Source organism: Leucopleurus acutus, assembly GCF_964270905.1.
Source record: "Leucopleurus acutus genome assembly, chromosome: 1".
Taxonomy (NCBI): domain Eukaryota; kingdom Metazoa; phylum Chordata; class Mammalia; order Artiodactyla; family Delphinidae; genus Leucopleurus; species Leucopleurus acutus.
Window position 1 is genome coordinate 129,535,932 of NC_139142.1, and position 22,057 is coordinate 129,557,988.

General features: G+C 43.0%; 1 protein-coding gene across 1 annotated transcript in view; it reads right to left on the reverse strand.

Annotated features, from left to right (window-relative positions):
* The window catches only part of ANXA2 (annexin A2), a 44,349-nt gene that overhangs the window by 13,688 nt on the left and 8,604 nt on the right, over positions 1 to 22,057 (reverse strand). Inside the window, exons 2-4 of the mRNA XM_082832999.1 lie at positions 19,023 to 19,081; positions 15,554 to 15,653; positions 2,712 to 2,806 (exon numbers count right to left, since the gene is read on the reverse strand). Of these exons, the coding sequence (XP_082689125.1) occupies positions 2,712 to 2,806; positions 15,554 to 15,653; positions 19,023 to 19,070 (243 nt within the window). The 5' untranslated portion in view covers positions 19,071 to 19,081. The remainder of the gene's footprint in view (positions 1 to 2,711; positions 2,807 to 15,553; positions 15,654 to 19,022; positions 19,082 to 22,057) is intronic.

The following is a 22,057-nucleotide window of genomic DNA, read 5'->3' on the forward strand; positions in this document are numbered from 1 at the left end:
ACTCGCACGTGGTAACAGCCTATTTAAGACAGGGCACTTTCTAGGGTCAAGGCCCCTGCTAAGAAGGAGGTGATCAAAGAGGGGAGCCTCCAAGGAAGCAGAACCCTTGTGGCCTGCTGGTATTCTCCTGTGAAAGGTTTTGTGCAGCTGTGCAGAGGTGGCTCCAGAAAGTCTCCAGGTGGAACCAGAGGCCCCCACTTGGCTAGAACTGATCTCATGAAGCTTTCCTATGCAAGACACTTCACCTAAGACTGAGAGAACCTCTATTTTCCATACCAAACTGGAATGGTATTATCAAGATGGTGGAGACTAACGCCCTCCCCATTCACCGCTGGGCTTCCCTGCTATATATTGTTTCTTAAAGGTTCCCACCGTTACCATTAAAATCCACTGACAGATTTCAAGTCAGAGGCCTGAGTCAGCACCCACATAGGCAGACAGATATCCCAATTCGATGTGGCTTTGACAGATGCTTCCTCAGGGATTAGATTTCCTACAAATCATGGGCACTGAGTGATGGCTGAACTCTCCTGTTATAATTTTTTTTTTCTTTCTTTTCACTTTTCCCCCCCTCTTCTCTCTTCCTCTCCTGCTTTCCAGCAGCACCCATGGCATCTACGATGTTTAGCCCCTAGAGGCGTGTGCAGACTCTAAGAGGTGATGGGCAGCCTGCTTCAGAGAGAATCTTCTCAAATCATTCACAGATGGCGAGGACTGAGATGGGTCTTAGAAATCATCTGGTCCAACCCTTTCATCACCTACTTTCTCCTGCTTCCTGAAGTCCTAGTAACACATAGCACTTAGGAGAGAACTTTAGAAAGCTACACCTTCCAATTATAGCACCAATTTTCCGGCGTGGAACTCTGAGGTTAGGTAATTCCAAACTTAGCCTACCCTGACACTCCCCTCTACCCATTCTCTGTTCAGACTTCAAATAGCATTTGGGCACCTACTGACTTCTTTCCACTTCTATAATAAACTCCTTATGGGCAGCCAACTTCCTGCTTCTCATAATGTCAAGCACAGGGCTTTCTTTGCACTTAGCAAAGAATATTTGTCCAGATATGTTTGACAAATAAAATATGACCATTCCTTCTACGGAGAAACCTGGCATCTGCTTGAACATGAAAGAAATATAACACTGATCCTCTGTCCCAGTTCCTGTCCACTTCTACTAGCTGTACCCATGCTGTTCAAGTCCCTCACCTAGGCAGCCTCGGTCCCTATTGTTAAAGTACAATACAGGGCCTTCTCCTTTATTATGCAAACAATAAGGTTCTGCTTTCAGGATTTCCTTCAGAAAGTCTCTCCATTATTTTATGTATCTTTCTTAAAATGTGATAATTCTCCTTAGCCCAGGGTTAAGAGGTATCAAGAATCATAGGATAGTGAGTTGTCCCCAGCCCACCATGAAGCCTGTGAGGTCACCAAACCCATCACGATTCTGTAACATCATCCCTCCAGCAGGGTATGTGAGAGCTTTGTCCTCCATACATCTCATCTGAAATCGAAATCCGGGCTTCTATATTTCTATGTACACTTATGTGTCCACACCCAAGTGTGTTCCAAGACCACACTCTGTAAGTGACAGCTGAAGGAGCAATACAGGCATATTGTCCAAAGAGGTGGGCCTTCTGCTCCAACTGGAACTCAGTTCTACCGGCTCACAGATCCTTTTGGGAAAGTGGAGAAATAAACACTCCCTTCCATGCCTCACTGTAGTAGATTAATGTCAGTCTAGCTGGAAGAAAAATTTTAATGCATATGAGAGGAAACAAGCTGCATGCTTTCTTATTTACGTCCTTTCCAACTGTTTTGAGAGGTGGGAGAGGGAGATATAGCAGGGTGTGACCTGCAACTTCCTGGACCCTGGTGGTCATGTCAACTCCAAGTGCAGAAATGTCTTTTCTAGACTCCTTCCAGCTCACCTCCACTGTGACTACGAGTGAAAGCCATAAGTCAAGCGGGAGCTGCAGGAAGCCATGCTTACTGCACCGTCCAAGAATAAATCGAAAGCTTTTAATAGCAAGAAGTTAAAAATAAAGCAGCCTGTCTGTAAAAATAAATTTCCTAACACTGCGACAAAATAAAGGATGAACAAGTGCTGGGCTGTTCCTTAACCACTCGTGGATGAGCAAGGGAAAAAGGCACACAAGACCCTTTAAATAGTGAGAGCATGGCAAGGTGAAGACAGCCTAGAGACCAAATGAGCTACTAAACTAAACCTGGCGGTTGCAAAGATCTTAGGAATTCCACTGTATTTTTTTAAGAATGAGAGGAGTGTGTCAGGATCAATGCTCAAATGGAGGCTAGTGTCCCAAGATTAAATTTAAAACATTTTATCAAGAACCAGCAGAAGTCATAAAGATGAAATGAGTGGCCACATGTAGAGAACGGCATACCTGGCACAAAGGTTAGCACTCAATAAATGATACCTGTTGTTTTCCCCCGATCCTTTCTATTTCCAGAACTGCTCCCTTTACACCCTCTGGGGTGGAAGAGGGTGTGGTCTTTATGCATAAGCTCCAAGCACCCCAGGGGACCCGTATATGTGAGTTGTGACTCTTACAGGATGTAAGGGGAAAACCTTGGATCTCCTAGGGTTCCAGGAGGCGCTTGCTGGGAAGAGCCAGAATTCACAAAAAGAAAAAGCAATGGCTGAGGAACTGAAATTCAGCATGGAATGCCCTCCATCCCCGAACCTGCTGTACCTTTTTGGTCCTTCTCTGGTAGGCGAAAGCAATATCCTGTCTCTGTGCATTGCTGCGGTTGGTCAAAATGTTGACGATGGTGACCTCATCCACACCTATGAAGACACAAGTAGGGAGTAGTTACTCAACCATATGCTCTAGTTCTCTGGGCTTACATAGAAGGTTTTAAGCATTTTTTCAACCTGAAATGTATATATTAGTCCCTAAAGTGAAATGCCAAGACATTAAGATGTTTTCTTTCTTTCTGTCAGCACCCTCCACCCCACATGTATGCCCTCTTTTCTGTTTTTCCTAACAGCCTCAAACCTCAAGTCTAAATGGACCTTTTTAAGTATCTGTATTAAAAAACCAAAAATAACAACAAAAAAAACCTATTTCATTCATAAATTGGGTTTCTGGACTCAACAGTAGGAGGTGCATTTGTGGGGCTTTGGCAGTCACAGGGAACAACAAAGATTTAGAAAGATTTTAAAGGAAGGTCCCCGAATTAACATTTAACTGAGGTTTTAATAAGACAGTAACTGTGACCTGAATTAATAGAGACAATTATTTATATTTATTGCAGGATTATGGCTATATAAGCAGCTAGGTACAATTTCTATAATTATACAAAATGTCATGACAAATGAGTCAGATTTAATATGGCAGTTGTATTTTAATAGAATAACTGATTAATACAATCCTACTTACTGAAGACTAAATTGTTTTGTAAGGAAAATAAATGTTCCACTGCTTTTAATATTCAATAGGCAATTTTAATAATCAATTTTGTAACTTTATTAAAAAGAATAATGTTTTAATCTAAATCTAAACTGGGAGTTTTGAAGTACCACCGAAATATTTTAGTACCTATTTTAATTAGAACATGTGTATTTACAAAGATAAGCAATGCCTTCTGGTATCTGAAAGTTTCCAATTTTATATCAGAAATACTCTTAACATGCCATTTAACTTAAGGAAGCACTATTTTAAGAATTCAGAAAGTGAAAGGTCTCTCTCCTTACTGATTATGAACTTTGTTTAATAAAAAGAAGTCTTTGCCATAACTGGATAGGTAATTCCTGAGTGAGAAAGAGCAGAGTGGTTAAGCCTCCAGGGTCACACGTGAACTGCGAACAGCCCAGCCTATAGGAAATCAGGAGTTCCAAAGCAACAGAAAGGTCAGAACGATAATACTCTGAGACAGCGGCAATGAGCAGACTTACAAAGAAGGTATTCTAAACTCTCAAGTGTGTTAGAAAGATCAAAAAGCAGAAAGTTAGAATTTCTGGGTATAAAAATAAGTAACATTTTTGTATTTACATACTCATTTTTAAGTGAATTCATACCAATACGTCAGTTACCTTAACTGCAGCATTTATACCTTCAGCTCTGATTTTCAGAGTAGCCGGTGTCAACGTAGAAACCCAACTGCTGAATATGAGATCGTTTCAAAGATGCTTATTTTGGCATAAAATAAAGGGGGAAAATGTCTAATAGTAGATTGATTAAATAAATGTTTTTGTCCTTATAGTGGGATAATATTTTAAATATACATTTAAAATGACGGTATAGGGCTTCCCTGGTGGCGCAGTGGTTGAGAGTCCGCCTGCCGATGCAGGGGACACGGGTTCATGCCCCAGTCTGGGAAGATCCCATATGCTGCAGAGCAGCTGGACCCGTTAGCCATGGCCGCTGGGCCTGCGCGTCCGGAGCCTGTGCTCCGCAGTAGGAGAGGCCACAGCAGTGAGAGGCCCACGTATGGCCAAAAAAAAAAAAAATATGTATAAAATAGATAAGCAACAAGGATATACCGTACAGCACAGGGAATTATAGCCATTATCTTGTAATAACCTATAATGGAGTATAATTTGCAAAAATACCAAATCACTATGCTATATACCTGAAACTAATATAATATTGTAAATCAACTGTACTTCAATTTAAAAAATTAAAGAAAATTAAAAAAAAACACAGCTCCCTGGGCCTCCCTGCCCTCTGAGATATGATTAAAGACTCTTGTGGACTTTGGACCTGGGAAGCAGCATTGCAACCAGCTCCCTGGTGATTCTTTATTTGAGAATCGCCAACAGAGATGGAAAAGCATGGGTGGGAAGTAGAAAGGTCGTTGGAAATCTCCCTGTGTATAAGACTATTAAATCGCTTCTACCAACTGCTTCTGTGAGGTGCAGGGTCAACTACAATCTTAGGGAAAGAAATGCTTACCTTTGTTCAAACAACCCTGGTAAGAAATAACACCTGAAAAGAGCTCACTCCACAAACTTCAGTGCAGCCCCGTGTTCTTAGTCATTGAAACAAACCTCTCTTCCAACCAAACAATGAACCTTTCTGTTCATAGCAGCTTAGCATTCAGCCAACAGAGTCAGAATACAATCCAGTTACTGGAAATCCCCGTAAAGAGCCTGGGTGGTTAACCTGAATCTCACATAGAACTCAGCAACAACTAGAGCCCGAAGGCCTCTAAGTGTATTTTACCTAAATTACTTACCAAACAAACAGACTGCTGCAATGCAGCATCGAGCATGCTGGGACCCCTCACCAATGAAAGATCTGATACATTGATACATTGATACAATCAATGCTAATGCCAGCAACTACAAAGAAAGTAAATAGGGGCTATTTCTGCCAGTGGAAGCCCCCTCCTCCTTCCGAGGGCCTCACCTGCATCAGCTGCTCCTCCCATACCACTGTGCGCAAGTTTCAAATTGAACTAGACAGAGGAAAATAAATCATAGTGCCCAGGATCGATGGCCTACTCAAAGCCACGGAAGGCACGTCCTGTGTTGGAACCCCAGAATGCACACATCTGCCAGTGGGATTTCACCATCTTATCTTCAGAACAGTGCTGCTTCCTCTTGACCTGGCATCATAACTGGTGAGACGGTTTATTCCTGTGGAAAATAGTCCAGTCCAGGTTGAAGCTGCAAGGGTCATCTGGTGACTCACCACTCCTGCCCAGGATGCAGCTGAAGGATGAGGACTGAACGTTCGGCTACCTATGTCAGCACAATCACCGTCAACAAATGCACAGCAAGTGCCAGTACACCAGGAAAGCTTTACATTTAAACAAGGTTAACATAGGTGCAGACGATGGCAGATGAGGCTCTGCCTCTCTGGATTTGCACTTTCCGATCGCTCCTGTGCCAGTGCGAAGGGAAGTGTCTGCTGAGGGAAGGAGCCCAGGGTCGAAAAGAAACTGCATGGATGAAGCAAACGCATAAAGAAAACAATAAATGTGAATAATGCCTATTTTCCCATCCCATTCCTTTTGTGTTTGATACAGAAGGTCACAAGGTAATCCAAGCAAAGCCTCACATTGGGAAACAATGACATGGGTGCAGGATCCCACAGAATGTGGGTGAGAACACAGTAAATTCTGTGATTCAGGCAGATTTTTTTTTAATGCCTTTCTTAAATTTAATTTTTATTTTACACTGGAGTATAGTTAATTTACAATGTTGTGTTTCAGGTGTACAGCAAAGTGATTCAGTTATACATATTTATATACATATATCCATTCTTTTTCAGATTCTTTTCCCATATAGGTTATTATAGAATACTTAATAGAGTTCCCTGTGCCATACAGTAGGTCCTTGCTGATTATCTATTTTATATATAGTAGTGTGTATATGCTAATCCCAACCTCCTAATTTATCCCTCCCCCCAACCTTTCCCCTTTGGTAACCGTAAGTTTATTTTCGAAGGCTTGTGAGTCTGTTTCTGTTTTGTAAATAAGTTCACTTGTATCATCTTTTTAGATTCTACATATAAGTGATATCATATGATACTTGTCTTTCTCTGTCTGACTTACTGCACTTAGTATGATAATCTCTAGGTCCACCCATGTTGCTGCAAATGGCATTATCTCATTCTTTTTTATGGCTGAGTAATATTCCATTGTATGTATGTACCACATCTTCTTTATCCAATCCTCTGTTGAGGGACATTAAATGTCTTTTCAACACTAACAGAAGTTAAGATTTTCAAGACTGGTGAGGAACTAAGACACAAATTTATCTGGCTCCTGATGGAAAGCAGCACGAAAGTTTTTAAGCATTTTTTCCTTGAACGAAAATGGCCAACTAATCTTATCAGCTAACTACAAAAATGCTTCCCACACTCCAGGGCATCTGAAAAAAAATCAGTCCCTGTTCTACGTGCTAGTCACCTGAAGCCACAGCTCCGGCAAGTGATGCCATGGGAAGGCACCGCTGACAACAGGGCTCACATAGAAAACTGTGGGGTCGTGGGTTCCTTAAAACATCAGCCATATTTTTAAAACAAAGAACACTTGCAGTCTAAAATAACGGCTGAATCCAAACCCACAAAACGGGCCTCCTGGAGTCTCCTCCTCTCTGCGGGTGGAAACCCCAAGTCAGCTCCACATCTGGCACTGCATGGAAAATGTGCATCTTTACTGTTCATGGCCAGGAACCAAGAGGCCATTCTGCACAGGATCTGACTCACATCTGCCAAGGCACACTGACTGCACAGAGAAAACAGATTTCATTGTGTTTGATAAAGGACTCAGGAGGCCCTCCAGGCAGGGCTGACTGACTAGTTAGAAGATAAAGGAAAACTGCCCAGGTCCGTTCCTTATCTAGATCATAGGTAAAACCGGGACTTGGCTTAGGTTACTGGGCATATCAGTATCAAACCTCAGAAATCATCTTTACAACAAGGTCACAGGCAGGCCACAGAGACAGCAGAAGGCACAGACCCATGGGTTTTATTTTATTATAATATGGATAGTATCAACCATTCACTGAGTACCTACATGCCAGGCATTTTACAAGGTGCTTTGTACAAAGCTCTCTTGCAATTGTCATCGTGTCCATGTGCGATGGGTGTTAGTGTCATCCCCATTGTACCAATGAGGAAAAGACGAGGACTCACCCAAGGTCACACAAGCAAGTCACTTGCAGAGCTGGGATTCAAACCAGGATTAAATATCTATGTTGGGCTATTCTGCCTCCTATTACAGAAAATAATCCAAAACTTGAAAATAAGGCAAAAGGAAGGGAATCTGTCTTCCCAGTGTGGCTAAAAGGCCCATCCAAGACTGTTTCTCCAGGGCACGCTCTCACTCAACTTGCTACTCACTACTGATTATGGCACAGGCTCTATGGGGTTATGTGTTAACTTGTAGATTTTGGTCCAGTAGAAAGGATAGCCCCCAAGATTATGGCTTCAGTGCCCTGAAGGACATTAACGGTCTTGTATCCAGCCTAGCAATCTTCTTCCAACATTCTTTCCTCAGTGTCTATAAACACCTAGTCTCTCAAATTTCCCTTTTAACCAGCCCTATCTCAATGAATTAAATAAATGTTTGCCACGTGTTTATCCTATATCTCTACGAGTCATGTTTGTACCTTTTTGAATTATAATTTGGTACTTCCTTATACCACACTCCTCCATCTTGTTGCTAAAAAGGACTGGAGACAGTAATGCGTCTATTTGTCTACAGAACTGGACTTACTATTTAGACCATACAAATGTACACCCATTGAGTAATCTGTAGATAATGATTTGCCACCCAGTAACAATGCGTGGCCACTGAGCTAACCCAACTGAGGTTTTTTTCAAGAGAAAGAGCTAGAAGACTCTCTTCTGGAAATAGCCATTCATAACTCAGTGGGAGCCTAAAATGCCAGTAAGAGTGATTTTAGAGACAGAGAAACACATGCACGCACACAGACACTCACACACACACTGTTGCCCAAAGTACCCTTCCCACCATCTGCCACGGTGCTGCCTGGCCTGACTCAAGGAAAGTGTGGTTTAGCTAAGTGCCTAAGAAGAGGATTGGGCCCAGAAATCAAATTTCTTCTATTTCCATTCTGCTCTGGTCTCACCTCAGCTGAGTCCCTTAGAAAGGATTTAAGTACAGTCTCCTTGGTAATCCCACTGGGGTATCTTAATAATCTGGAACCCTGTCTGCCGTCTGTGCATAATTACGTTTCTGAGATACTCTACAGGACCAGCAGGAAAACACAAAGGCCACTACTCAAGATCGAAATCAAATAAAATTGCAAATGAAGGGTTATGCATAAAATGAAAGCACCAATTTGTGCCCTGTTGCTCTACCAGCTTCCTGAGTCAGAAAGTAAAAAAATCTGAACAGATGTAAAGGAAACTGATACCCGCCCTGAACTCAGCTGACAGAGAAGTTACTAGTTATTGTCTCAGCACTGCCGACACCTGAACGTGGTGACTTCCATCCTCCCTGGGTGTCACCGGTATTGGGATTTCCTCATGGAAAAGAGGTAACCATTTTTTACAGAAAAAAAAAAACTGACAGGCAGGCAACACAGCCGATGCCTACAGTGAGAAAGGCACCAGGGACTCCTTCACCCATGTTTCACAGGCTCCTTGGCATGAGTCTGGCATCTACCTACCCGAGTAGACAATGATCATCTTGAAAAAAATCAGAAAATCTGTGCCCAGAGTAAAGGTGGCCGTGACTCAGCACTGGTCCCTCTTTGTTCCCAGCAGTGCTGTAAGATGAGAATTCAGTCTAAAGTGAGCTTGAACACAAAAGGAAAGTCCTCATCAACGGGAAGGTTTTGTTCCCTCCTGTTCACTTCCAGGATGGTTAGAGTGAGAAGACCCTGGGCTACGTGGGGCAGAAAGGCCTTTCCCACAAGCGTGCTCACACTCAGGCGTGGGGGTTCTTAGTTTGGGCCCACACCTCCGATGCCGCTCCCGTGGGAGAGAAGCTACTTTTCAGAGCCAATCTGCCTCCTGGCATCTTCAAGAGAATACATTCCTGGTCTTCCCTGGTGGCTCAGTGGTTGAGAGTCCGCCTGCCGATGCAGGGGACATGGGTTGGTGCCCCGGTCCGGGAAGATCCCACATGCCGCGGAGCGGCTGGGCCCGTGAGCCACGGCCGCCGGGCCTGCGCGTCCGGAGTCTGTGCTCCGCAACGGGAGAGGCCGCAACGGTGAGAGGCCCGCGTACCGCAAAAAAAAAAAAAAAGAGAATACATTCCTCATTGCTGTCTCAGCTAAATGAATATACCTCCAGGTGTGCAGGTGAAACCAAAAATACACATCCTGGCTTGCTTCCCACTGCCATGGGATGTTAAGTCTTTCGGCCACGCTGGAAATCTTAAGCAGCTCCATTTCCAAAGTATAAGAAAAAAATAAGCGCAGAAACTTGCTGCCGTTATGCTTCTATACTTGTGCTTATAAGGGAGGGAAAAATCACCCGCTTCTGCAACCCTTCCGGAGAACACAAATACTGCTAAAATCAAAACTGGCAATAATAATAGGGCAATTCATTACCCTCCCCTTCCAGAGAGAGACCGAAGCTGTACCAGTTTATTGGCACTTACACTAACTCCGGGGTTGTGCTGCTTCTAATTACAATCTATTTTATGTAGTCTAGATTCATCCTTTTCTAATTTAGCTGACTTTCCTTTCTAGTTATTTGGACCCATATGGTAAACCATTCACAGCTGTGTTGTACACTCTGCAGTATATATTTAACCCAAGGCCAATCTAGACCAAGAGACTCCTACAGATCTAAGTCTCAGAAACCTCTTGTTAATTAAGCAATATTACTACTTTTGCATGGCTTTATTCAGTTTCTAACTAGACATTAATTAAGGTAAGTAATTGCAGAGTCTACCTCAAGCCAGAGCATACACAAAGCAATCCTCCATTTGGTTTAGGTGACATGCTCAGGGAACACTGAGATCCCTTCAAACCAAAAACAAAGCAAACTTACAAGTGTGAGCTAAATTCCTTTTGGAAAAAAGGATCAAAGCTTACTAGGGGACTGTTAATCCTTCGGGGATATGGTCCGGATTCTGGAACTGCCTTCTGCTGCCTTCTCTTGCCAGCCACATATCCTGACTCTGCACTCACCTGTATGCCGGTATCTGTGTACATTTTCACTACTATTCAGGTTAAATATGTACTTTTTCACATGATCCCAGGGGCCTGGGCATTAGAAAAGTTTAATGAAATAAAGTCATTGCCCTCAAGGAGCTCACTTTCTGGTGGGAGAGACAAACCCATAGATAAATAACTATAACACAATGTGGCAAGAGCTATAAATGAGACACAGATCAAGGAATAAATGATTCTGCCTCCCACTTAGAGAAAGCTCGGAGAAGAGGCGGTGCATCAGCTCAGGCCAAGATGAGTGGGAACTGCCTCGATGTCAGAAGTGCGCCAACACTCCCACTAGAAGCGGGCTGCACACTCCTGAGAGAGCAAAGGCTCTGTTTGTGGCACCGAATAGCCTGGAGATGAAGCTAGACAGAGAATCTGCAATGGATGAGGCAAGGAGGCCCGTAAAAATAAGGACAGGGACTTCCCCGGTGGCGCAGTGGGTAAGACTCCGCACTCCCAATGCAGGGGGCCCGGGTCAGGGAACTAGATCTCACATGCATGCCACACCTAAGAGTTCACGTGCCACAACTAAGGAGCCCACCTGCAGCAACTAAGACCCGGCACAACCAAATAAATAAATATTTTATAAATAAATAAGGACAAATGCCCTAGCAGCCCAGGTGAGAGATAAGGGCAGAGGAGAAGGGAGGGATAAGAGCTGTTTTGGGGCCTTCTGACCAGTCTAGGCAGCACCAGCCTATAGATCTCACCCAGGTCTGCCCCTCCTAACTCTCCCCACTGCAGGCCTGCCTCGGTTTACAATCCTTGGGTTTAAGAGCAGTGAGTAACCCTAGGCCACAGCTGACTTGCTCACAGCCCTTCTGCCTGCGAGTACTCGGATAGGGAAGCAGACGTACATCAGGCAGTACAGGTAATGCCCAGCATGCTCTACACTCGGCACACGCACGTGTGCACACACACCTGGGCTACCCTGAGAGGGGAGGCCCAGAGGGTCATCTTTTCACGGTCCTTTGGCTTTGTTTGTATCAGCATTTGAGGTTTACCCTGTTTCCTTGGATGTCAGGGAAACACCAATTAATTTGCATTGTATTCTCCTGGAGAAGGGTTTGAGACAGAGCCAGATAAGGTGGGGCATGAGCTTCCTAATTACACTTAAAGGGAAAGGCATTCTAAAAGGGAAGGTAAGATCTTAATTAGCTCATTTTTTTTAAACTAGCGTTAGTATCTAAAAAGATCAAGGGGAAGGAGAAAAAACCAAAAGGGATGTGAGTTTCCCAACTACAGCTGACCCTCGAACAACTGGAGGGTTTGGGGTGCCGACACCCCCAACAGCTGAAAATCCACATATAATTTATAGTCGGCCCTCCTTATCCTCAGTTCCATATCTGTGGATTCAACCAACCTCTGACCGCGTAGCACCGTAGTACTTAGCGTTGAAAAACCTCCACGTGTAAGTGGAGTTCAAACCCATGTTGTTCAACTACGATGACTTCATTTTTGTTTTTAGTTTAGTTTACTGCTTTCTGTTATGAAGGTAATACATGTCACCACAGAAAAATTGGAAAAAAACAGAATATACCGAAAACACAGGAAAAGAATCAATTACCCATAATTCTATATATCAGTTAATGATGCCTTTTATCTTTTTCTTTCTGACATAAAAAAAATTGTGGTGGTATGATCATACTGTATACACTATTTTATGTCCATTTCCTACGCAACTGACAAATTCAAGGTGAAATATGAGCATTCCAAAATTGACTGTGGTGATGGTCGTACAATTCAGTGAATACACTAAAAAAAACTGAACTGTACATTTTATATAGGTGAATTGTATGAGATGTGAAGTATATCTCAATAACAATGTAAAATAATTGTTTACAAACTTTACTTTTCATGTCTTGGTGACATTCTACAGACATTCTATGCAATATAAAGGCAGTTACCATAATGTACTAAGTCACTCTCCAACTAGAAAATGGATCTAGGTTTGTCACCATCATAACCAATGCTGATACAGCACAGGGAGATCAGCTCAGTGCTTTGTGACCAGCTAGAGGGGTGGGATAGGGAGGGTGGGAGGGACCGAGATGCAAGAGGGAAGAGATATGGGGACATATGTATATGTATTCACTTTGTTATAAAGCAGAAACTGACACACCATTGGAAAGCAATTATACTCTAATAAAGATGTTTAAAAAAAGTAATAACCAATGCTGATAATAAAATCTTTGTTACAACTCTGAGCTCTGGATAGCTATCATATTCTTTCCTCTCGAGTTTCCTAGAAGGATTTAAGGTTCTAAATATACCAACAATCTAGAAACTATTTTAAAGGACCAACAGACTTAACTGAAGAAAAATCAGTTACTCTTTCAAATCACTAGGCACCAAAAACAAATAATAAAAAGCAGTCTCAAGTGGGACCCACTGGGCATTAAGTTTGGGAGAGAAGGAGACAGGAGCCCAAAAGCTGGACCCACAAATATAACATGTATCTGATACCCATAGAATCACAGCTAGAAAATGTTCTCATGCCTGAAAACAACTCACGGGAAAGTAAAAAGTCCAACCCTGGCAGGTGGGTAGCATAACACTGGGGTGCTTGAGAGCACAGCCCTGGGGCTGGAAAAGAGTCGTGTTAAAACCCCTATCTGAACCACAGCCAAGAGACCTGGAGCATGTTAATCCTAAATTATGTCCGCCATAAACTGGGGACGATAGCACCCTACACGAGAGGATTAATCTGAAGTTCACCTAGGAAGAATGTTCCTGAAGTGCCTGGTGCCACGCCAGCCCATAATCAGCAGCACTCAATACGCAGCTGCAACCCTAATAATGGTGATGTCATCTGCACTTGACCAAACTGGAACGCAGGAATCCAGATCTTAGCCCTCCAGATGTTTCTGCTTAGAAACTACAGTATTTTTCTAACTCAGAAAGCGCCTGAAGGTATTTTTATTACCCTGGGAGTTTCAGCTGTTACCAGAGTTCATTTGCGCAATCTTTACATTCCAGTGTGCTAAAAGCTTTCTCATGCAGGGATAAAAGCAGCCTTTGTCTCAAGCTTGTAAAAGGCACCATCTTTGTCAGATGAGTTAACTGTTAAACTTCGGTTATATCTCTACAATGGCTAGTTGGGAAACCCCAGGAATGCAAGCACATTCAAATAGTGAGAAGGTGAGTTTTTAGGAGAGCGGATTGCGTGTGTGTGTGTGTGTGTGTGTGTGCGCGGACTGTGTGTGTGTGTGTGTGTGTGTGTGTGTTAAGGTGACATATTTTGAGTATTATCTATATGCCAGGCACCATGCTAAGAGCTTCCTACTTCACAACAACCCTGTGAGGTGGGTGGGAACTTTCATTAGCCCTCCTTCTACAGTAAGGAAGCTGAGGCTTAAGAAAGTTAAATGTTTTCCCAGAGTCAGATAGCTAGTAAATTAGTGGTAGAGCTAAGATTTGAACCCACGAACACATATGCTGTCATCCACTAGGCTCCACCAAGTAGAACTGACTGCAGGGAGGTAAGCCCTGCAGATTTTAGTTTCATTTTCTGATTAGTGACTTCCTGACTTCCCAGCCTGGCCTTTGACAAGTATGGTCATTTAAAAGCACCAAAAAAGATGGCTTTTTGAAGGTAGGTAGTTGTCCAGGCCGCCCGTAGTGGGAGGTGCCCACACTGTCCCCATGGAAACGAAGGCTGCTTTGAGGCCAGTGATGCAAACCTATGTCCTATTAGAACCACAGGACGTAAAGGATCTTTCTGCACTCCTTCCTATCCCTGGAAACACAGTCACCAGTTTTTCCAAGGGTTCTAGGAAAAGTGACTATGCAATTTATCCTGCAAAACAAGACAATTCGGAGGGCGAAAGGGGGCACAATCAGTATATATGCCGGCATAACGGGGACACATGACCACGCCAATTTTAGGGCCCCAGGTCACCCTGACTGAGGTCCCCAGTCTGTCAGTGACCCGTACGTGAATTGTATGCATGTGTCAATAAGTAAAAACACTCCATCGTCCTAATGTCCCACAACTCGTCAGCAGGGGATGAACAAGCACCCACTCTGGCTGTTGGATCACATACGTGTCTCAATCTAGCCTCATATGAAAAGCAGCACTTTGTCCAAAAGGAGAAAAGAGTGTGGTGAATCACAAGCATCACCACAATAATCACAGTGTTTCCAAGGATCCAGGGATGGGGCAACCCCAGAGGTACATGCTTCGTTAACGTAAGCCAAAGAAGTCTGAACGCTGGCTTTTGTGGATACAGAAAACAGCACGATGACCTGAACAGGCCCTTGCTCAACAGGCCCTTGCTCAACTCTTACCCAATTAAATGCTTTATCTGCTTTATTTCAGAACAGAGGCTTTTATGCCTCCTTGTCCTCTCTTACTCATCCTGGAACTCTAGGAAATACAATCATCCCGACAGCTCTTCAAACCCAAGCTCCAGGCCTAAGGAGGGGCGTAATAACTTGTGGAGCTAATAAAAAAAAAAAAAGTCTGAATTTTTCGCTCATTAGATCAATCTGAGATCAAAGCAGTAAAATGTTCCCAGCATTTTTCCAAGAAATGTAATAAAGTTCAAGGGGATTTAGGACCAAAAAGAGACCCTTAGGGATCACCATGACCAAATTCTTCCTTATAGAAGGGGCAGTGAGGCCTCAAAGTGAAGAGCTCAGCCCAAAGCACACACCCAGGGGATCAGACCTCCCGGCCCTCAGCTAAAGCCTATTTCCATGTCACTATGCTATTCGGTGATTTAGTTTCTCATGTTTTAAATCTTCTTCTCTCCAAAGAGAGGAGGGAGGGAGGGAGAAAGAGGGGGAACGAAGGAGAGAAGGATGGGGTGGGGTAGGTTTTGATCGCTCCATTAAAGCTTGATGACGATTTCAAATGACCAATATATGAAGATTCAAGAAAAGAGACTAAAAGCCCTTTGGTCAGTGTTTGACAAGGAGGACAAATGGATGGCCTACCTTTAGTCTTGATGGCTGTCTCAATGTTCAGAGCATCCCGCTCAGCATCAAAGTTGGTGTACGCTTTGACTGACCCGTACGCACTTGGAGGTGTGGAGTGCTGAGGTTAAAAGACAAACACACTTCAATCCCGCATATTTAAAATCCTCTTGTTGAAACGTCAATTCCTAAATTTTTTTTTCCTATTGTTTCTTTTAATAATTCGCATCATTCTTAGGCTAGGTAACTCAGTAAGTATATGAACATGCCATCCGACATAGGATACGAAACTTCCTTATTTCTAATGAGAATTCTTCTTCAAAGGCTCAACTAGTTTAGAATATGATAAATCTATTTCCACATTTCATCTTACTTTTCATGCAAGCTCAAAGGCGGAAAACGCAAAGCTGGGCACTTGAAACCACCCGTTTCTTTGCGGAAGGCTTTGAAGAGCGTGAAACTGGGCTGGCCAAAATTTGAAACAAGCTGGAAATGTGGAAATGCCTGAATGACAAGTGTGTTTAGCCAAGTTTTTGCTACAGGCACATGAATTTCCACTGAGCCTGTATCACTGAGCTCACAATTCTTTAAAAAGCAAATGTAGAATGCCTGCCTGCCTGTCTCGGACTATGAGGTAAGTGAGGGAAGCATCTTCTTCCTGCATCCCCCACCCTCTGGCCACCGCCGTGGAACCAAGGTGGTCAGGCCACATGGCTCACATCCTCTTCATCTCGGCCAGGTTCCTCCTGCTTTCTCTACTCTCTCTACCCTCCACTCTGCTGTCTTTAACACGATCCCCTCTGCCTACTACTCTTCCTAGTATTTTTTTTCTCACTGCCCTTTAAACCACAGGTTCTTCCTTTCTGGTGCTTTTCACCGTTCCAGATCTGATGGACCCTCCCCAGCTCTCCCCACCCCAGACTGAGGTAAGGACAACAGCATGATTCTACATCAGTTCTCCTCTCCAGAGTGTTAACTTCTCTCCTTTGAAATGCACTTACAGCCCTCCTCCTCCCTGCTATCCAGTCCCAAAGCAAAGGACAGACAAAACAGGACTGACAATGCTCTTTAGGTTGGCTGATGGCCAGTGGACCCATCCACCACTACACCGCCTTCAATGTCAAGGCTCCCCATCCCTGCCTCCCCACACTGCACACCTCCCATCATATCATGACTCTGTCTAGGCTCAGTTTCTGGGAATAGTCGGAGACTGAGTTGCCCTGACTTACCTTTCCACCCACACGCATCACGTTACAAGGCACCCCAGCATTTATTAGCAGTGAGGCTGTGCAGGTAGACAACTAAGATGCCATCCTCCCAAATGTCTCCTAGCACAAAGCCACAAATCTAAGTTCAGGGCTGGACAAAATGTTTCAAAATGTACTTGTGACCATCTTGGCCAAATAGTAAATCCAGTTAAAACTGAAACACAGTGGATTATCAAGGTGTTTTCCGTATAATTTCACTACTTAAACTTTCCAGTAAGATTAACTCAGTGGGAATAGAGTACACATTCAGGAAAAGGTAATGACAAAGTGTTATTCTGAAATACTTACTATATATGCTATGGTGGCTACAAAATGAGGACAGAAATCTAAGGGAACACATTTTCCTATTTATTAACAATGCCATCAGTTATTTACAAAGGCAGGCAGTCTGGCCATCGAGCCATATCAAATATGGCTTCACATATCAGGTGCTGTGTCATCTCATCCCAAAAACAACAGTGAGTAGGGAAAAGTTTTACATAATTTTATAGTATCTCTGGAAATAAAATTAAATGGATAATTGAACTTACTACCTGTAAAATTCATTTATCTGAAAATCAAGTTATGGAGGTCCAAGTGATGTTTCTCTTCCCTCAAAGTACTGGGGAATACATGACATTTTCTATTGCAGTCCCATCTCTCCACAGAGAAGCACATCATACTAGAGTAACTTCAAAGGCCCCATGAAAAGCCCTCTGATGAAACCCGATACTAAAAATGATCTAATGATCTGATCCATTAAGAAAAAATTTATTTAGCTCTTGGACTTGTCTGGACCTCAACATGCTGCTTGTATGGTTGCCAACAACAGTGTGCACAAGGTCCAAGAAGAAAGATGAAAACGAGGTAGGCTTTACACTCCATACAACCTGTGCTCGCACCAACATCATCCATCTGAATGTTTTATTGGCAAGCACCAGAGACAGAGGGTTCTGTACCACATGACCCAAGCTGCTGTCAACCCACTTGAGTGCTTCTTTGTATTTTAATTTCAGTGAGAGCGTATTTTGAAATATCTGGAAGATATGCCTATAAACCAGTGTCACTGCTGAGTTTCTGTAAAAGCCAGTTCTGCCAAGATAACCTGAAAGATGTATGGTATTATTAGATAGTTTACATATTCATAATTTATACTCTACTTTATTCTAAAAGCATTTGTAATGACATAATTTTGCATATAGCTTTTAAAATTTTTGACTGTAAAACAAAAAAGCAAATGTATCAGAATTTCCAAGTTCCTGTGAAAGACAATTAAGTATAAGTCTGAGCTGCCTGATAGCCAAAGCAAAAAAGGCAACAAGATGAATTATAATACTTCTATTATTTAGTTAAAAAAAAAAAATTCTAGCTATTTTGAAGAAAAGCTTTCCCAGGTACTAAATTTTAAAAAGTCCTTGTCTGGAATAACTCTCTGGACACTATAAGAAGTCCAAAACATGCAGGATCATTTTCAATATGGCTGTAGCTTATGCCAACCATTAATAAAATCTGAGGGCATGACATTAAAAATCCTGTATCAATGAGTACCTTCTGTAGAGCACAGGGAACTCTACTCAGTGCTCTGTTGTGACCTAAATGGAAAGGAAATCCAAAAAAGAGGGGATATATGTATCCGTATGGCTGATTCACTTTGCTGTATATCAGAAACTGACTGACACAGCAGTGTAAAGCAACTATACTCCAATTAAAGAAAAAGAAAAAAAGTCCTCGGGCTTCCCTGGTGGCGCAGGGGTTGAGAGTCCGCCTGCCGATGCAGGGGACACGGGTTCGTGCCCCGGTCCAGGAAGATCCCACATGCCGTGGAGCGGCTGGGCCCGTGAGCCATGGCCGCTGAGCCTGCGCGTCCGGAGCCTGTGCTCCGCAATGGGAGAGGCCACAATAGTGAGAGGCCCGCTAAGGCAAAAAAAAAAATCACAATAATTACTACCACTGGCATGTTAAGTATATAGCAGGATAAAATTCCAAGCATCTCAGTGTCACTAGTGTTTGTCCAGTTTTAATGTGATGCCAAAACAGTTTCTGGAGCCATACCATTTCTTTCAAATTGAACTACTAGGAACAGCTAAAGTACTGGGGAAGACAGGGAAGCAAGGGGATTCCGGGAATGACTGTCCGAATTTTGTCCTCATTTTCCTTAGATGTACAAGGAAAGGAAGAGGCACAGCTACCCAGAGAGATGACCAATTTGCAAAAATTACACAAAGTGAAAATGATATACTTACATCACCCTCCAAGCTGAGCTTGCAGAGAATTTCATGAACGGTAGACATTTTGAAAGAAGCTGGAAAAAAAAAAAGTACAATTCTTTATTATGAAGAGGCTTTCCTTTCCCCCGAAGCGCAATGATTCATTATACTCATCTCTACTTCTTGGGCCATTTCATCTGACGATATTAGAGTAATTTGTGCAAATAGATGCAATTCCTATCTTGTGACTGGGAAAATTAAAGCTGAGAGATGGTTTGCCTTAGGTTTGGGATGGACCACAGAACTAGCTAGTCTTGCTCTTGCCCAGTTTGAAGAGAACCTGGGGAGACTGACTTGTAAATACAAAACCAAAACGTTTCTTCCCAAGACCAGTCCAAACAGGATAAGACTGAATCTTCCAGTTCTCCTAAAAAGTGAGTCTTGTCAAACCAGCCAGTACTGCTGCATTTTTCACCAATAATTTAATATATCATATATAATATATATCCATAGTCTGAAAACTATGGATATGAACTGAAATCAGTAGCATTTTCATGCTGGCTGATTCCTAAATGGAGCCCTTTATTACTATCCATAATTATTCTCTTACCTCACCAATGCTTAGAAGATATTAAACTGCATGGACATATATACACTACCAAACATAAGGTAGATAGCTAGTGGGAAGCAGCCGCATAGCACAGGGAGATCAGCTCGGTGCTTTGTGACCACCTAGAGGGGTGGGATGGGGGGGGTGGGAAGGAGACGCAAGAGGGAAGAGATATGGGAACATATGTATATGTATGACTAATTCACTTTGTTATAAAGCGGAAACTAGCACACCATTGTAAAGCAATTATACCCCAATAAAGGTGTTAAAAAAAAAAGAAGATATTAAACTGTTGATGAGAAACACAATGGACAGATTTTGACATTAACTCATCCCATAGAAGACTGATCCTTGTATTTAAGATTCAAAATGGCTGAAGTTAAGTCATCTTTCAGTTAATACACTTAATTGGACAGTGATACGACAACGTAATGAACTGGCTTTCCAGCTTTGCAATCACACAGTTCTCGGAATTGATATACCAACCCCTGCCAATAAAAAGTGCTCAACTGGCAGGAAATTTACCTCCACTGAGACAAGACAGGTCATTCAGCCAACAGCCTCCCAAAAATAAAGAAAACAGAGCAGAGCTGCATCCTCAAACAGTGGGAACGACGTCTGAATTGCAGAAACTCCTGTTTTGGTCTCTTTTTGCTTAATATTCTTTGATCAAGGAAATGGTGCCCATGCAATTCAGCTTTCTTTTCTCTTCCAACAGTTTGCTTAGTCTACGTGTTTTCAGACAGCTGGCTTTGAAGGACTATTTGGACGTAGACATTTGTTAATTTATCAGAAGGCTTTGGACTAGGCAGATTCCAGGCTCTGTGTGGGGTGAGTTAGAGGAATTAAAAGAAAAAGACTCGCCTTTATTTGTGGTTATGGAAGTATTTCTACAAGATTTTCACCATGAACTCTCTCCTACACGACATCCTCTCTCTTCTTGATGCTTACAGAAGCTTTTTTTTTTTTTTTGCAGTACATGGTCCTCTCACTGTTGGGGCCTCTCCCGTTGCGGAGCACAGGCTCCGGATGCACAGGCTCAGTGGCCATGGCTCACGGGCCCAGCCGCTCCGCGGCACGTGGGATCTTCCCGGACCGAGGCACGAACCCATGTCCCCTGCATCGGCAGGCAGACTCTCAACCACTGCGCCACCAGGGAATCCCAGATGCTTATAGAAGCTTTTTAAGCACATGGCAAAAAAGAAAATCACAGCTATTCCAACTCCCCCATTCCCACAACTCTCAGACACTATCACACACACCCCCAACCCCTGCAATGCATCACAGCACTGGGATACGATCCTAGTTTGTAAAGTCATCCTCTATAAATAAACTGTGGTACATCCAGACAATGTAATATTATTCAGCACTAAAAAGAAATGAGCTATCAAGCCATGAACAGACACGAAGCAGACTTAAATGTATGTTACTAAGTGAAAAAAGCAGTTTGAAAAGGCTACATACTGTATGATTCCAATTATATGCCATTCTGGAAAAGGCACAACCATGGAGACAGTAAAAGGATCAGTGGCTGCTACGGCTTAGAGGGGAAGGAGGGAGGGACGAACTGGCAGAGCGCAGAAGATTTTTAGGGCTGTGATACAGTAATGGTGGATACATGTTATGACACGTTTGCCCAAATCCACAGAATTTACAACACCAAGAATGAACCCTAATGTAAACTATGTGTTTTGAGTGATAAAGATGTGTCAATGTAGGTCCAGCAATTATAACAAATGTACTTCTCTGGTGGGGGATTTTGATAGTTGGAGAGGTTGTGTGTGTATATAGGGGGGGTTCTGGGAATATATGGGAACTCTGACTTCGTAGTCAATTATTCTATGAACCGAAAACTGCCCTGAAAAATAAAGTCTATTTTCTTTAAGAGTCTTGCTCTGTAGCTGGACTGTCCAAGACACTAGCCACCAGCCACATGGGGCTGTCAAGCACTGAAAGGTGTCCAGACCACACTGAGATGTGCTGTAAGTGTCAAGTACACACCAGATGTGGAAGAATTAGTATAAGAATGTAAAATCGAAGAATAATCTCAACTTCAACTTGGGCCAAGACACATTCTATAGCGTCTCATCAGGAGGCTGCTGAGAATCACCAAAGAGGACATGAGCTCCCCAGGACACGGACCACCTAAGCCCTGGCCTGGACTCCCACCCCTGGGGCTCAGTCAGAACTGGGCTAGGTTTGCAGTGAGGGGTCAACGGTTGTCATCTGCCTTGCAGAATTCTAGTCCCCACTGTAAACAGCTAAGAAAGAAAAATGTCAAAGCAAAAAGAAGACCAACAAGTCAGAGTTGTTTCCGGGTGGATTAAATTCCACTTATTTATTAGATCAGTTACTTCACATGGGTTCTGAGGTTTAGGAAATCGCAACTTGCAGAGGCGGGTAAGTTTCTGCCAGGGAGTTCTTTCAAGTTGCCTTTCCAGCTCCGAGCACCGGCTTGGGA